Raw genomic sequence first — 17,060 nt, 5'->3', positions numbered from 1 at the left:
TAGGCTGAGGGAAAAGAGGGGGAAAGGGATGAGGGGAGGAGTGGGTCATTCAGTGCCTTCACTGCTGCAGTGTAATTACTCCTGCTAATCAGAGCACTTTACAGCAGGGCTTCTGTTCCTCTACTCCTCCATCCTCTCACCTCCTCTCTCCCCCTCCCCTCCTCCTCGCTCCCATACACTCTCCTAATACTGTCCCTTTCTGACTCTCTCTCTACCCCCACTCTCCCTATTAACTCTCACTCTCTATGGAAAGCAGAACGCCAACTTGAATAATTTAATCCGGGGAGAGAGAAGTGTCTGTCTGTCTGTGTGTGTGTGCGTGTGCGTGTGTGTGTGTGGTGTTTACAAGAGGCCTAGGCAGATAGAGATAGGCCGTAATGAGACAGTGGGAGAGTGTTCTCTGATAGATAAAGAGGTCATTGTGCGTGTGGTGTGTTTGATAACTGTCCTCCACCCCAACTTGACTGCAAGGAACCAAGGAGGGAATACAGTGCCTTGACTTTTTCCATATTTTGTTGTTACAGCCTGAATTTAAAATGTATTAAATTGAGATATTTTGTCACTGGCCTACACACAATACCCCATAATGTCAAAGTGGAATTATGTTTCTATACTTTTTTGTTGTTGTTGGACAAATTAATTAAAAATGAAATGCTGAAATGTATTTGAGTCAATAAGTATTCACTCTGTGTGCAATAATAGTGTTAGACATGATTTTTGAACGACTACCTCATCTCTGTACCCCACACATACAATTGTCCATAAGGTCCCTCAGTTGAGCAGTGAATTTCAAACACAGGTTCAACCACAAAGACCCGGGAGGTTTTCCAATGCCTCCCAAAAAGACGGGCACCTATTAGAAGATAGGTTAAATATCCCATTGAATATTCCTTTGAACATGGTGAAGTTATTAACTACACTTTGGATGGTGTATTAATACACCCAATCACTACAAAGATACAAGCGTCCTTCCTAACTCAGTTACCAGGGATTTCAACAAGAGGCCAATGGTGACTTTATAACAGTTACAGAGTTTAATGGCAGTTATAGGAGGAAACTGAGGATGGATCAACAACATTGTAGTTTCTCCACAATACTAACCCTTATTGACAGTGAAGAGAAGGAAGCCTGTAGAGAATAAAACAATATTCCAAAACATGCATCCTGTTTGCAACAAGGCACTAAAGTAATACTGCAAAACGTGGCTGTCACGACTTCCGCCGAAGTCGGTCCCTCTCCTTGTTCGGGCGGCGTTCGGCGGTCGACGTCACCGGCTTTTTAGCCATCGCCGATCCACTTTTCATTTTCCATTTGTTTTGTCTTTGTTTTCTACACACCTGGTTTCTATTCCCCAATTACATGTTCATTATTTAACCCTCTGTTTCCCACATGTTTGTGTGCGTGTTTGTATATAATGTTCAGGTCCTTCCTTGTTGGCCGGTATTGTTTTCCGGGTTCGTTATTACGCCCGTTATTTACAAGTGACCGGTAATTTCACGCACCTTTAGTATTTGTTTTATTCTGGTGCTGTTCGTGGAATAAGTTACCTTGTACACTCATCTATGCTCTCCTGTGCCTGATTCCACCAGTTACCCACAGCCTGACAGTGGCAAAGAAATTCACTTTTTGTCCTGAATACAAAGTGTTATGTTTGTGGCAAATCAATACAACACCTGTACCACTCTCCATATTTTCCAGTATAGTGGTGGTTGCATCATGCTATGGGTATGCTTGTAATTATTAAGGAATGGGGAGTTTTTCAGGATAAAAAATAAATGGAATGGAGCTAAGCACAGGCAAAATCCTAGAGGAAACTTCAGTCTGCTTTCCACCAGACACTTGGAGATGAATTTACCTTTCAGCAGGACAAGAAACTAAAACACAAGACCACATTTACACTAAAGTTTCTTACCAAGAAGACAGTAAATGTTCCTGAGTGGCCTAGTTACAGTTTTGACTTAAATCTACTTGAAGATCTATGACAAGACCTGAAGATGGTTGTCTAGCAATGATCAGCAACTAATTTGACAGAGCTTGGAAAGCTCTTAGAGGCTTACCCAGAAAGACTCACAGCTGTAATTGCTGCCAAGGGTGCTTCTACAAAGTATTGACTCAAGGGTGTGAATACTTATGTAAATGAGATATTTCTGTATTTCATTTTCAATACATTTGCAAAAAAATTCAAAAAACGTGTTCACTTTGTCATTATGTCATATTGTGTGTAGATGGGTGAGGAAAACATCTATCTAATCCATTTTGAATTCAGACTGTAACAACAAAATGTGAAATAAGTCAAGGGGTGTGAATACTTTCTGAAGGCACTGTACAGGGTTAACTTTACAATAAAAAAACTAAAATGGCAAATAAAATACAATTAAATTGCATTTCTCTATCCTCCTCCACTCCCTCTAATAAACACTTATTCACAGGCCTGGGCTCATAAAAGCTCAGGGAAGTTTTATTTGTTTCAGAGATGTTTAAAATCCATTGAAGCTGAAATAAAACCGTTAAAACACGGCCGCCTTTGGCTAACACGCTTAGCCGACCGAGACAGGCACTGGAGCCGCAGGTTTATTTCCCAGTTAACTGCCTTACTTTCTCGATCAGCACAGGGTTGATACATACATGCAGGTAAGCATGAGATATGAGAGAAAAACAGAGAGAAAGAGGCCAAGGGGTTCAGATGGAATATAGAAAGAAAGAGAGAAAAAAGAGACACAGCTAGAAGGAGGAAAAGAGCAAGCTTGTGTTGGTGACAGTGAGTGTTGAGTCATTCTGACTCACTGTGATCACCCCAGATTGCCATCCGTAGGGTACCGGATGAAATGGACACGGCTATCAGAACTCACACACACCGTCTCCAAAGGTGTGAATAAATGGTGTGTGGTCATTGTAGGATTATATGGCTGACGTAGTCGCTGCATGCACTGTATGACTCACGCAGTGGAAAAAGTGGAAAGAGGGGAATTTTTAAGTGATTGTGGAAATCTCATCTTTGGGATCCTGTTGTTTTCTCTCCATAATGCTAAACCGACTGTAACTGATTGGTGAATAGAGATGGAAGGAGAAGCGCACTTCCTGAAAGTTCAAGCATGTTCTGTTACACCTGCACTGGGACTGACAGACTGGAAACGTGACTACCATTCCCACTGGCCACACACTTGTGACCTGACCTTGACCTAAAATAATTCCCTGAAATCGATACCATGCCTTTAAATAGGTTGAGTTTATTTTTGTGTCTTGGTGTGACGTGGCTGTGAGCAGGGAGTGTCCAGTGTGGAACGGTATTCTCTACAGTTTCAGTAAACCTATCCCTCCCTACTGACAAAGGAATGTCCTGTCATCGCCAAGGAAACAGCCAGGAGATATCTGAGTCTTAACAAGCTGCAGAATTTAAGACTCCCATCAGTGTCCCTGGGGAGCGTAAATAAATATGCATTCAATCAATGTGGAGAAAAAACCCTGAAAAACAGCCTTGTCAGTAATAAAAAGAAGTGCTGAATTTTGACAGTTCGTTATTATTGTGATGGTCCACTGCTTTCCTTTGTGTCAATCTGTCAAGAGACCACATCACTGACATCACTGCCATTTCATACTTCACTGTGTTCTTAAAGTTCCATTTCAGCCATTTTTATCTCAATATCAGATCATTTCTGGGTAACAATTAAGTACTTTACAGTGATTGTTTTGAATTAAAATGGTCAAAAAGAAAGAAAAATAGCTTCTTAGTAAAGAGCAATTTCTCAAGTGGGGTGGGGAAAACTGAAAACTAGCTGTTATTGGCTGTTTGGTACTCTTTCTTATTGGTCTATTAACTAATTTACAGCCTGGTGATGTCACCAGGCAGGCCAAAACTCCATCCCACCAAAACAGGCTGACATTTCAGGCAGTATTTTCAAACAGCTCTTTAACTAAAATGGCATTATCAGAATTTTCACAATTTCACAGTATTATACCAACCTCACTCATAGTGTGGAAAGATACACTCACCAGCCAGTTTATTAGGTACACCACCACGTTTCACAAAAATGGATCGCTCCTACAGACAGTGACTACAGACACTTGGCCATGGCTTGCTATCTAAAGCAGGCATCGAGGCATTCAGTTCCTGTTCGATTGAATGTTAGAATGGGCATAACGAGTGACCTAAGTGACTGAGTCTGGTTTGATCGTCGGTGCCGGGCACGCCGGATCCAGTCTCTCAGAAACAGCTGGCCTCCTGGGCTTTTTACGAAGAGAATGGTGCAACAAACACAAAATCAAGTCAACGGCAGTCCTGTGGGCGACAACAGCTTGTGGATAAGCAACGACGAAGGAGAATTACAAGGATCGGGCAAGCTAACAGGCGGGCCACAAACAGACAAATAACGGCCCAGTACAACAGTGGTGTGCAGAATGGCATTTTAAAACGCACATCTCATCGATTCTTGTCACGGATGGGCTGTTGCAGCAGACGACCACACCGGGTTCCACTCCTATCAGCTAAACACAAGTAGAAACGTATCCAGTGGGCACGCGATCGCCAACACTGGACAATTGAGAAGTGGAAAAACGTTGCCTGGTCCGACGAATCCCGGGTCCTGTTGCTTTATGCTGATGGCAGTCAGGACTTAGCGTAAGCAGCATGAGTCCATGGACCCATCCTGCCTGGTGTCAACAGACCAACATCCCTGTGGAATGTTTCCGACTTTTAGGTCTGACCGGGTGTTTATAAAACACAGGAAAATCATATTATTTGAGGGTTGAGGAAGCCTGTATGGGGTTCTGTTCTGTTGGGGATTACTCCTTCATATCCCCACCACCACCACCATCCACCACACTCCCCTCGGGGTGTGGATACTGGCAGACATACTGTAGCTACATCTAATGCTTGAAGCATAACAGTTTTATTACACAACACACACAGTAGGAGTGCGTGACACAGCAGATAACAGGGTAACCACTACAAAGAACATGACTGAGTTGTCCTGTATGTACGTTGCCAAGGGAAGCAGAAGCAAGAAGGCCTCTGGGCAGCCATGGGGAATGGTGTTGCTGGCACACTGGAAAATAGCAGTTGATCATTAATGCAATTTACAGAGAAACAGAAAGAGAGAGAGGAAATGGGACAATTTATAAAAATGTCTCCTCTTTAGTGAGTTAAGCCTGATGAAAACCAGACCCCTCCAGTAGCAGAGAGAGAGAGAGTTCCTACTGCTGCCCTCCTAGGCCTGCCCTGCAGCACCAGAGGTTAAGCTGAACACACTGACCCTCTAAAGCCCCTGACTTTGTACTGCGGGTACTCCACATGGTGTGTGCCATGTTATGTACAGAGATCACAGTCATGCTCCCATATAGAGAAGAACTTGGAGTGAGTCCCAAATGGCACCCTATTCCCTGTATAATCGTGCACTACTTTTGACCAGAGCCCTATGTGTTCTGGTCAAAAGTAATGCACTATGTAGGAAATAGGGTGCCCTTTGGGATGCGGCCCTGGTGAGAGAGTCATGATGTGCTGCTGGGCTTGGGTTATTATGTGGGTAAGTGACAGTTTGCCTCCCATCTCCTCCTCCTCTTGAAACATTTTTTTTCTCCAGATAGCATCTTAGCCAGAGCCCATCTGCCTATAAGAACAAGTGTTCACATGTGTGCACTGTCACTCAAACATCTGCTTAGGGACATCGTCGTGACTAAACCCAGGCTCAGAACTACTTGAAGAAGGATGTATACAGTTATAGTTTATGACATTTTATTTTTTCATTATGGGGAAAATTATCTTTTTTGTTTGTTTTTATTTCCCTGGTCCCCATTGTAAATTCCCTTTTTGATATACCGGTGTGCTAACTACAGTACAATGTGCTGGTTCCAAGGAGACTTGATGTAGGTTGCTTAGCCAATGATAATGTATTCCTAAACTGGCTATTATTACTGCTGGTTAAGTGTGTGATTTTTTAAATAAAACATTCTTACCATAAAATAATGACCTCATATGAAAATGACCTCTTCCTGTCTTATATAATAGCAATCTCTCCTTTTTCCTCTCTTCCTTCACTCTCCTTAGATCCTCTCCTCCCGTCCTACACGTCTCCCACCTTTCCCCAGGACCCGTCTTCCCCCTCTTTCACAGACATCTTCCCACCAGACAGCTCCAGCAGCCCCTCCCCGGGGGGAGAGAGCACCACGGCCCAGCCCAGCCCTCACTTCATCAGACCGGGCTTCAACGAGAACCTCATCCCCATCTACTGCTCCATCCTGGCTGCTGTGGTGGTGGGGCTGGTGGCCTACATCGTCTTCAAAAGGTGAGGGGCCATGGAGTGGGAGCATAGACAAAGCAGGGAGATAGGATATGAGCACAGGTAGAAGCAGCTATCACACAGATATAAGCAGCTATCATGCAGATAGAAGCAGCTATCACACAGATATAAGAAGCTATCACACAGATAGAAGCAGCTATCACACAGATAGAAGAAGCTATCACACAGATAGAAGCAGCTATCACACAGATAGAAGAAGCTATCACACAGATAGGACCAGAGACAAAGCAGGGAGGATGATACATGTATGCAGACAGTGGGCTCAGGCTGGAGGAGGGAGAGAGAGTGAACTAGGACAGAGAGGTTGACTAGTCAGGGAAGGGGAATGACAGGCAGGATGGTGTTTGAGTGATGTAGCCCATGGCTAAAGAAAGGCAGGGAGCCAGATAGAGAGCGACTGTATGGTGAAATATTCAGGCCTGTTGTGGAATGGCAAGACATTGACCCAGTTACACCACATGATTACACACACGCACATGCACGCACGCACGCACGCACGCACGCACGCACACACACACACACACACACACACACACACACACACACAATAATGCATTTCAAAGGTCACACACTCAGAGTAAAATGATTAACAGAGGTCAGTGACATATTAACCATTAGAAATGACGCAGACAGACGCACGCACACATACACACACAAGCATTTTCACACAACACATACACACACACGCCGATTCAAACACACCATGTACCAAGTAAACAAGCTCATCATCAAATCCAGTATGGATTGTAAAGTGCAGTCCAGTTGAAATCCGAGTGGCTAGTTCGTCAACACAAACCGTTACGGGGCTTCTTTAATATCTATCTCCTTCCACTGTATAAACAGGTCCAACACTGTCTGTTAAAAGGCTTTGATTGACTGATTGATTAGATTGGATCATTACGACTAGGAGGCTGCTCCAGCCAGAGACAACATTACAGTAAAAATGACTGAGGATAAAACCACTATGAAGCCAGAAGGCTTGTTTCCCTGCTGGTCCTTTAGGTTTACTGGAAGACTTTCAGAGATGTTTGATGACTGATCACTCCTCGTCCCTTCCATGTTTCCTGATGACCATCCCAACCACAAAACGTCCATTACATGCATCACATCAATTAAACCACTTCTGGGAACACAGTGTTGCGGGCATGACTCACTTCTTCTCCGTTCACACCTTCCCAGGTGGAACAGCTGCAAGCAGAACAAACAGCCGGCTAACAACCACCAAGCCACAGCAGCCAATCAAACGGTGACGCCGGAAGGGGAGAAGCTGCACAGCGACAGCGGCATCTCAGTGGACAGCCAGAGTCTGCAGGAGCAGCAGCATGCAGCCCAGGCCCAGGTCCAGGCCCAGGTCCAGACTCAGACACACAGACCGGAACAGATAGGTGTGCTCTCATAACACTGTAACACTGTTACCCTACAACACACACTGTACACTTAGCTAGATGCTGTAATGGAAGTCTGTATGTCTGTGTGTTCACCTGTTGGGTCTGTTAGGAGATTCTATGCTAGCTGGACTAGGCATATACAAGTGAGAGATAAAAGTGGTAACAAAGTGAATTTAGGATACATATTTTATTATTGCACATAGCGAGTCTCAGATATTATCCCGTTGTGTGTACATATTTAGATACGACTTTGGAAATGTCACCAAAGAAGTCTTAACATGGGAGGTTATGAAGGAGGGAAGGATGAGTAGTCTACACAATTTACATCTGATATCTGTGTTTTACCAATGTACACCTCTTTACCTATGCTACATGTGACCCAGCCTTCGATATTTGGGTGAGAGAGACGGACAGAGAGAGACAGAGAGAGACAGAGAGAGACAGAGAGAGAGTGGACAGGGTGGTCCAGTATTCGGTGGGAGACATCACCACTGCCTTGTGGGAAATACATGATGAATGGTCGTGAAGGAGGAGAGCAACTTTTTAAACGGAACAAGGAAGTGAAAACAAAAGCAAGAGCTTCAGGAATGTGAAGTGGTCTCTCTATAGAGCCTGGAGCGACCTACCTTCCTTTAATTCAAAAATCCATGGCAGAGACACAGTCAGTCCTCTTATACTGAGGAGAACCATGCTCTACTTACTCCTCTCTCCATCTCTTTAGCGCTTTCAACTTATCTCTCTCTTTCTGTGTCTCTCTACATATCTCCTCTTTCTCCCTCCCTTTCTATCTCCCCTTTTCTTTATCTCTCTCTCTGGAGTCTCAGTGGCGTGGCACAGTTTCTATCCACTCAGAGGAGTGATAGAGAGGAGACCAACTACAGAGTGAAGAGTTTGTTTTTCCAACCTCCTAAGTGCTGAGCCAGAGCCTAAGGGGCCCTACACATCCAGTGACTCAGCATCTCTCTCTATGCAGTCATGAATGCATAACTGAAGAAGTTATGAAGTAGTAATGAGGTAGTTCAGAAGACAATTATAAAGTTATGTTTGTGAATCGTGAGTTAACTTATCGTGAGTTAACTCACCATCACCTGATCTGACCCTGGACCTCTGCTGTTTTGGATCTTACCCACAACCTAAATGCATACCCATGCCCATGTGATGTCTGGGCAGCCTGGGAAATGCTGCTATTGTTTTATTTTGTGTTGTGGGAATTCTATTCATTTCCCCCCACTCAGAAATGCAAAGCCTCAGTATAATGGAGAAAAGGGGGCATCTTTTCCTGGGGATTAGCATGTGATTGGGTCATTGAGTAGATGCCCGCCCCTTTAACCCTTGTCTCTTTGTGTGATTGGCTCATTAGCAGGTGTTGTGTGATGGAGGCCAGGCCCGATCCCCCTGCCTGTTTAAATCTGATCCAGCAACAGTGTTTAATGTCTGCTAATTAGCGTCAGCGCTGTCTTCTGGCGCAGAAGCCATTAAAATACAGTACTGCACACAGCATGCTGTGGGTTGGGCGGCTACTCCACTAGTAAATGGGAACTTGTTAAAATATAAACACCCAAGGGGGTGAGAATATGTACAATAAATCCATAAAATCATATGGATTTCCCTTTTCAAATGAACCATATTTTACACATACAGTATGACTGAAAAGCCCACAGCAGTCTTTGCAGACGGTGTCATACCCAGTCAAAACAAGTCAATTAAGATTTCAAGTGAAATATGAAAATCTATAAAAGATGCCCTGTGCTTTGATTGACAAGCTCAAAAGGACTCCCTGCGTCCCTGCCTTGGGGTAAGAACTCCCAAAAGACTTACAGACATCTAAAATAAGTCTTCTCTACTCTCCAGTGCAATCTGGTGATCTTTTAAAAAGCAATCTGTCTTTTCCCTCTGAGGCCCCTTCCCCTTTACGCTGGAGTATTCCTTCCTCAAGGGGCAGAGGGGTGTTTAAAATTTAAATGGGACTCAAACCTCTCACTCATTTCTCTCATCATCGTGCCTCTGTCCTTAATCTGATCCCATTCTCTACCTGAACGATAGTCACGGAAACTGTCAATCAAAGTCTGCTCGTCCCAGGTTAGAGGGGCAGTGGGCTAAAGCTAGTGTAGTAGGAGAGTAGCTAGTGTAGTAGGAAAGTAGCTAGTGTGGTAGGAGAGTAGCTAGTGTAGTACAACGCTAGTGTAGTCGGAGAGTAGCTAGTAGAGTACAACGTTAGTGTAGTAGGAGAGTAGCTAGTGTAGTAGGAAAGTAGCTAGTGTAGTAGGAGAGTAGCTAGTGGAGTAGGAGAGTAGCTAGTGTAGTACAACGCTAGTGTAGTAGGAGAGTAGCTAGTGTAGTACAACGCTAGTGTAGTAGGAGAGTAGCTAGTGTAGTACAACGCTAGTGTAGTAGGAGAGTAGCTAGTAGAGTACAACGTTAGTGTAGTAGGAGAGTAGCTAGTGTAGTAGGAAAGTAGCTAGTGTAGTACAACGCTAGTGTAGTAGGAGAGTAGCTAGTGTAGTAGGAGAGTAGCTAGTGTAGGAGAATGTGGGGTAGGAGAGTAGCCAGTAGGGTAGAAGAGTAGCTAGAGGGGTAGGAGAGTAGCTAGTGCATTGGGAGAATAGCTAGTGCAGTAGGAGAGTAGCTAGTGGGGTAGGAGAGTAGTTAGTGCAGTAGAAAGCTGGTGTAGTAGGGAGTAAAGCCCTTTCTGTTGAGGAGGCAGCCCTGGGATGTGGATGAGGTAGACAGCAAGAGCAGGACAAATATTGAAGTATTGCTTTGTCCAAAGCACTTTGAGACTAAAGGAAAATAGCTATTTAAATGCTAAGCCATTATTGGTATTAATCATGAATAAATGTAACATATTGTAGTGAGGACCTCTGTATTGAGTAAAATAGAATAACTTGAGTCTGTATTGACTCAGTTCTAAAAGAAAGAGGGATGTCAGTGGTGGGAGGGGTACAGTGTGACAATCAGACAGAGAAGCTAGGGCCAGGTCACATTTACATTTTACATGCACACTTTGGTAATTTAGCAGACAGACTTACAGTCAGTGCATTCAATTAAGGTAGGTAAGACAACCACAAATCACAGTCCCTGTTTAAGCAAAATCACATCACAGAGAGGGTAATCCAATGTGAGGAGGAATGTGAGAGACCTCAAGGTGCCAGAGGCAATAACGTACAGGTAACTGCCGGCTGATTGACAGGTAGTGTATGAGGGGTCTGGTTAGGGCTGGTCAGGGCTGGTCAAATGACCCTGGGGCAACAGAAGGTAATCAGCATGTCTTCTGTATTCCATTCTTGCCGTTAAGAGGAGAGCAGTTGATTGCCTATTCACTACCGATCTCAATCTCAGTCTTAATCAGCTATCTTTAAAGCTTCGGAGTGGCCTGAAATCAAATCAGCATCGGCTGAACATGCTAATAGAAGATCGACTGTTAGATCGACTATTCTGAACATGCCCAGTAGAATTGAATCTGATAAAGACTGGTCAATACCCTAGAATTGGAATGGGTGAAACAGTGGTTCCCATTTAAAGCAACCATTAGGTTTTCTGTGTCGACAATATTTATCAAGGAAGCCAACAACTGACTCAGTAGGTTTACATTTGCAGTCTAGGGAGGGCTGCATGAACCATTCAACGTGGAGATCCTGAAGAGGAACACAAGTATTTTGCTGCTATCATGAAAAGACAGAATGATTCAGCAAGACTGCTCAGTGTCTCTCTGCAGTGTCTGTCATGCCTGCAGGATGGCTGTCTAAACAGGAAGGAGAACAAGTCACAGACTGCATGACGTGCTCTGGAGAGAATCAACATGAATAACGAGAGCTAAAGGAGAAAAAAGAGAGGATTTAAGATTTTTTTTAAATGTGTGTAGAATGAGAGAAGATCGACTGTAGCAGCCTTCGCCGAGCTCCGCCTGTGTGCACCACATACACTTAAACAGGCCTGATGATGTCATAGCGTGGTTGATACAAAAAAGCCCTTCTTGTGAACCTTTAGAATTAGAGCTCTCTTCTGGCTGGCACAGGGGTGCATTGATCAAGACAAGAAAACAACCAGTGAGCTCGGAGCTCCTCTAAAAAACGCCTCTGCATTCCGGAAGCGTTTCCATGGCACCCCTCAATTGACAACAGGTTGAGGGCTTGTGGGAAAAGGGGACATTTGTCCCTCTTCCTCACTCCCTGTAGTAATGAGTTCAGTGAAACAGTTGGAGGGGTTGATGAGTTTGTGACCTCACAAGGCCCCCTACAGGGCAAAGTGTGTCAGAGTGGACACAGCATCATAGACCGCTGACCACTGATACTGCATTACTTCATATGACCAGAGAACATCTGCATGCTTCACCACTGACCATATATGTTTTTAACATGTTTCTCTCTCTCTCTCAGTGGTGAGGGTGGATGGGGGACCTGACTCACCTCCCCCCCAGGTCTGAGGAAGAGGAGAAGCCGCTGACAGGAAGTAGAAAAAGGAGGAGAGGGGGAAGTGAGGTTGCCATGGAAACCCTGATGTGGGAACGGACATACAGTATAAGAGTACAGATTGAGTGGGCTTCTTGGATACAACAAGGAAGTTGACGACATTATCGCCCCTTTTCACCAAGGGTGGCCACTGGTTTCTGACTGGCCTCTTGTCCCAGTATGGACCCTTATTGGACAGACTGGAGCATCAGAGGCTGACCCAGTATCTCTACACAGAACCCAACTCTGCCAGTGTGTCTTTGAACACTAAACCTCTCCGCCAATACCAACCCTAATGCCAACCATAACACCAACCCTCTGCCTCAAGTCACTAAAGTTGCAATATCACTACCACCCATAATCCAAGAAGCATCACTGTGTTAGATATCCTGGTCTCTGTCTTTTCTGTCAGCTGGTGTTGACCAATCATTATGAAAAGTGTGTTAGTATGTTATCCCATGAAGGAGTTTTATCTTGTGTCCCAATAAGTTCACTGCCAACTTCCTTTGACCTTTTACTAAAATTATTATTCATCCACCCCCCGATTCACTCACATCATCAAATGTTTGTGCCTCAGAGGTAGATAAACTCTCTGTCCCCTCTCTCCCCTTGTCTGTACTCTCTCTCTCTCTCAGCGTGTAACTATCTGTCCCTCTTTCCATCCCTCCATCTATTCCTATCCAATCGTAGTGTGTTCTCAGGGCTAGTCCTGCAGTAGTCTCTCAGTGACTCCGTCACTCCTCCAGACTGTCTTCTCAGACCTCAGCAGCAGCAGCCAGTTGTAATCCTCCATGTCATCCATAGTATCCCACTGTCATCTATTCAACACAACTCAGTGGGGGAACGGTTATGCTGCGTTTAGATGGTACGAGGTAGACGGCGTCCGGATGTCATTGTTTTCAATGAGAGCACGACGGTAAATGCCGTTGAGGTCACGGTAGACGGGACATGCCACCAGAGTTAGAATATTTAAACTTTTGTTGTCTGTCATAGCGTTGTTTTCTACCAGATGTTGATTTGCACTGTTTGTTTACCGAAATCACCATAGCAACCATACCATCGTGCTGGCTTGCTTTCTTCTTGTATGACGGTTTCTGCGTCCCTCGTCTAAATGCAGCATTAGTCACCCATTCCAAAATCTCCTATCCTTTTTCTTACCACAGACACAGACATTCCTAAGGTGTACAGGGACTGACACATTTGTGTTGTTGTTATACTGTTGCCTCTGATTACTGTGCTCTCCTATTCTCATTGGCTGTGGATCATTCCATCATTCCGTCACCGCAACATGATACACCATCCCTCCTCTGTTTTCTGACACACTTGACTCCTTTTCTCCATCCTACATGGACCCCAGGATTCTGTTGGAATGATTCATGCTTTGAATGTAACAGATTCGAGATGTTTCTCTCATGTCTGTTTGTGGCGCATCCGCCTCTCTTAGTGGTTGGAGTTACAAGGCTTCCTCAGCAGTGCAGCTCCATTACCCCAGGAGCTGCGATATACAATATGAGGAGCATTTTTGGACTATTGAACATTGCTGACTCATTGACCTGACACGTAATGTGATGCCCAACTGCCAAAAATGGAACTGTGACATCATCAGAAAGAGGCTCTGCAGTATCAGTATTCGAGGCTGTTCCATGGTAGCCTGACGAGAGTTGGCTAGAAATAGTCTACAGAGTTGATATACAAACACTGTACAGTAGGCTATACTCAAGACTCCCATTAATTATCCATTATATTGGACTTGCTAATGAGTGGAGACATGGGACACTCGTCAGAGACTTCCGTCTCACTGAAATAAACACAAGCACTTGCACACACACACACTCACGTGCAGATATGTGTGTGTGCTAAAGAGTGTGCGGTGGCGCTAATGTGTCTGCTGCGGTATGGTATGGTAGGGGTATGGGAGTAAACACAGGGGCCATTAGGGAGACATTCCTGACAGGCAGGTATAATTACCTCAGGGTTTCAGGTTCATTTAGCTTCACTCAGTCAGCTGGCTCTCATCTGGATCCCTCTGTTCTGTACTGCACAGAGACATACAGAACGCTTTTAAAGTGGCAACAATGTGACATTACCATTACTCACCTGTCATGTGTCTGAGAGAGCAGTGACATTTTACTGTATCACAATAGTGATCTGAAGCACTTATACCCCCCCACCACACTCTCTCTGATGATAAACTGTATGTATGGGTTGCCTTTGATCACTTTTGTATGTATCTATATTGGCACGCAGCATACTGAACACGCAGTAGGTATTAGATTTTGGCAATGTAGCTACGCTTACTGTAACTGTACTGCTTTGAAGTCCAGGTTTGATTCCCAGGGACATGTGATTACTCAGGGTCCCTTTGGTGTGGTTTGATGCTTGCATTTAGATGTAGGTAGATAGCAAAGTAGATATATTAGTAGAGATACTTTTGTGTGAGAGAGAGAGAGAGAGAGAGAGAGAGAGAGAGAGAGAGATAATCTGGCATAGCAAAGATACAGTAGGGAAGACGCTCTCAGAGTAGTGAGTTTTGAGGCTTTTGAATAGAAAACAGACCAACACACCCACACTATATTCCCCCTGGAGGCCTCTCTCTGCTTGTGACATATCCAGTGGCTTCACACACAGTGTTTCACACAATATTATTAACAGCAGTGTGATTCATATTGCTCCTCAATGGAAGTGCAGTATGACCCAGTGGACCAACAGATTGGCATAATACCACTGACTGACAGGAGAGATTGTCATCAACGACTGGTGAACAACTGAACCTTTCACTGTGGCTGGCGGCCCCACGGGCCCAGTCTAACACTATGCTGTCTCACAGGTGAATAGAGGTGTCAATATAGAATCTACAGTATGACTCAATCTGTACTGTTCCTCCACAGCAGGGGACACTGGTAGAGTGAAGGAAGATAATATAAGAATGTAAAGCTGAATAACGTTACAGACATAAATATGCAAAACATTCAATGTTCTTCTATTGTTTTTGTTATGAATATTATTCTCTTTTTTGAAATCAGTATTTTTTTGTAAACGGTTTCTTGTTTCAGCACTTATTAGATGTAATATGCACACTGAAAGACTGTGCTATACAAGTGCCTGTGTACAGAGTCGGGTGTCTTTGAGTTATGTTCAGAACACTTTCTGTTGTTCTTCTTCTTCTGTTTTTATTCTCACTTGTTGTATGACCTGTGTTTTGTTTCATCATTTGAGTGTTAATGAAGGTTTCAGGAAGTATAGGCCATAGGTTAAAACATACTACTAATGTTGTTGAAATCCATATAGCATCATCTACGTACCTGCCATCTGCTGTGGTCCTATTTTACCGACCACAATATACTCTATCTACAGTGCAAAAGTGGCAATATGTGATGAGCATGACCAGTATGTTTTACATGTTCAGTTTGTCCAGAGGTTGTGGACAGACATGCCATGTATGAGGAGGATTCACTATGGTAATATCCAAGATATAATAAATCCCCACAGAAACTTCAGACCCCGTCCCCCCAAAAGCTGAATGTTACATGTACTTACCTACTAGTAAAATGCATTGTGTAAATGTGAATTTCTTAGAGTTGTTACAATATATAAATACACTATACAATTGAAAAAGCAAACACATTAGTTATCTGATAGAATAAAAACAAATGTAATTGCACCTTTGTCAAGTCATTTGTCCTCGATACTGAATGTTGATAATGTAGCAACTCAGCGGATGGGTTCTCATTCCCTACTGTGAATTCATTGTTGCTTGGGAAATAAATATAGTGGACACAATACACTGAAATATGCTTCTTCGCTTAAAACATTAAAATAGCTGATGTTTAACACTGGTAGTTGGCTATCTCTCCCAGGAAATCCTTGATTATAACAATATTGGACAGCACCCAGTACAAACTCTCCCGACCCTCATCTATAACTGCTTTTTTAACAACAGTTACATGAATAATCTCCGTGGGTTTGTGTCTCATTGATAGTTTTGGCTTTCTGTATGAAAATACCCAAAAGGTTCCCCTTTAGAATTACCCCCAAAGTATTTCTGAAAAAGGCCTCAAGCTAATGAAAATAAAATGTTAAAACCACAAAGTATGGAGCATGTGACCTTAGCCAAACCACAGTTAAAAACAGGACCATATGTGAGGGTTCATTAGACTGTTGGAGTCTAGTTCTCTATTCTCTTATCATCAGGTAAGCATTCAATAACATGGAGATGTCTGGTAGATGTGGTTCACACACACACACACAGAGCAGAGACTACAGATATGACATAGTGTGATGAATTCCTGAATCATCAGAATGTGTGGTTGAATCCCAAACCAACAAACCAGATGGGAGCTAGACACGCTACACAGTTTAATTTGATTAGCCGGGACCGTTAAAATAGAGGCGCTAATCAAATGCTGAAATGTATTTTTTTCCTACCTGAACATTAATCAAGAGCATGAGTCAGCTGAAATTGCGAAGAAAGGAACATCGTTAAAGAGAAAAAAAGAACAACCATGAATAAAATGGATGTATGTGGAGATCGGGGGAAAAGCGCTCAGAAATGTGATTGAGGCGATTACATTCAATGTAATGGATGATGTCGTTAATTATGCTTACTGAATAAATATATGCCAACACTGACCTTCATAAGTCTAACCTCATTCAACTTTTTGGTGTTTTGTGTAACAGATGTCTCTGTCACGTATGCTCCCTCTCCGGCCTCTAGGTCATCAGGCTGCTGATTATCCTGCACACCTGTCACCATCGTCTCGCGCACCTGCACCTCATGACACTCACCTGGACTCCATCACCTCCTGATTATCTTCCCTATATCTGTCCCTCCCCTTGGTTCTTTCCTCAGGTGTTATTGACTCTGTTTTCATGTCGGTGCGTTGTTTGTGTTAAGTGTTTATTGTTTCATTTATTTATTTATTAAAACACTC

The 17,060-nt window shown here is 43.7% G+C and overlaps 1 protein-coding gene across 1 annotated transcript in view; it reads left to right on the top strand.

The window, feature by feature from the left end:
* Positions 1-16,756, top strand: part of LOC115203941 (tumor necrosis factor receptor superfamily member 16) — a 43,047-nt gene extending 26,291 nt beyond the window's left edge. The window contains exons 4-6 of the mRNA XM_029769046.1: positions 6,041-6,278; positions 7,473-7,678; positions 12,058-16,756. Coding sequence (XP_029624906.1) covers positions 6,041-6,278; positions 7,473-7,678; positions 12,058-12,104 — 491 coding nt within the window. The 3' untranslated portion in view covers positions 12,105-16,756. The remainder of the gene's footprint in view (positions 1-6,040; positions 6,279-7,472; positions 7,679-12,057) is intronic.
* Positions 16,757-17,060: the final 304 nt, after the last annotated feature.

Source organism: Salmo trutta, chromosome 1 (genome assembly GCF_901001165.1).
Source record: "Salmo trutta chromosome 1, fSalTru1.1, whole genome shotgun sequence".
In the NCBI taxonomy this organism is placed as follows: domain Eukaryota; kingdom Metazoa; phylum Chordata; class Actinopteri; order Salmoniformes; family Salmonidae; genus Salmo; species Salmo trutta.
The sequence above is the reverse complement of the archived record's forward strand: the minus strand, read 5'-3'. Positions and strand labels throughout refer to the sequence as shown.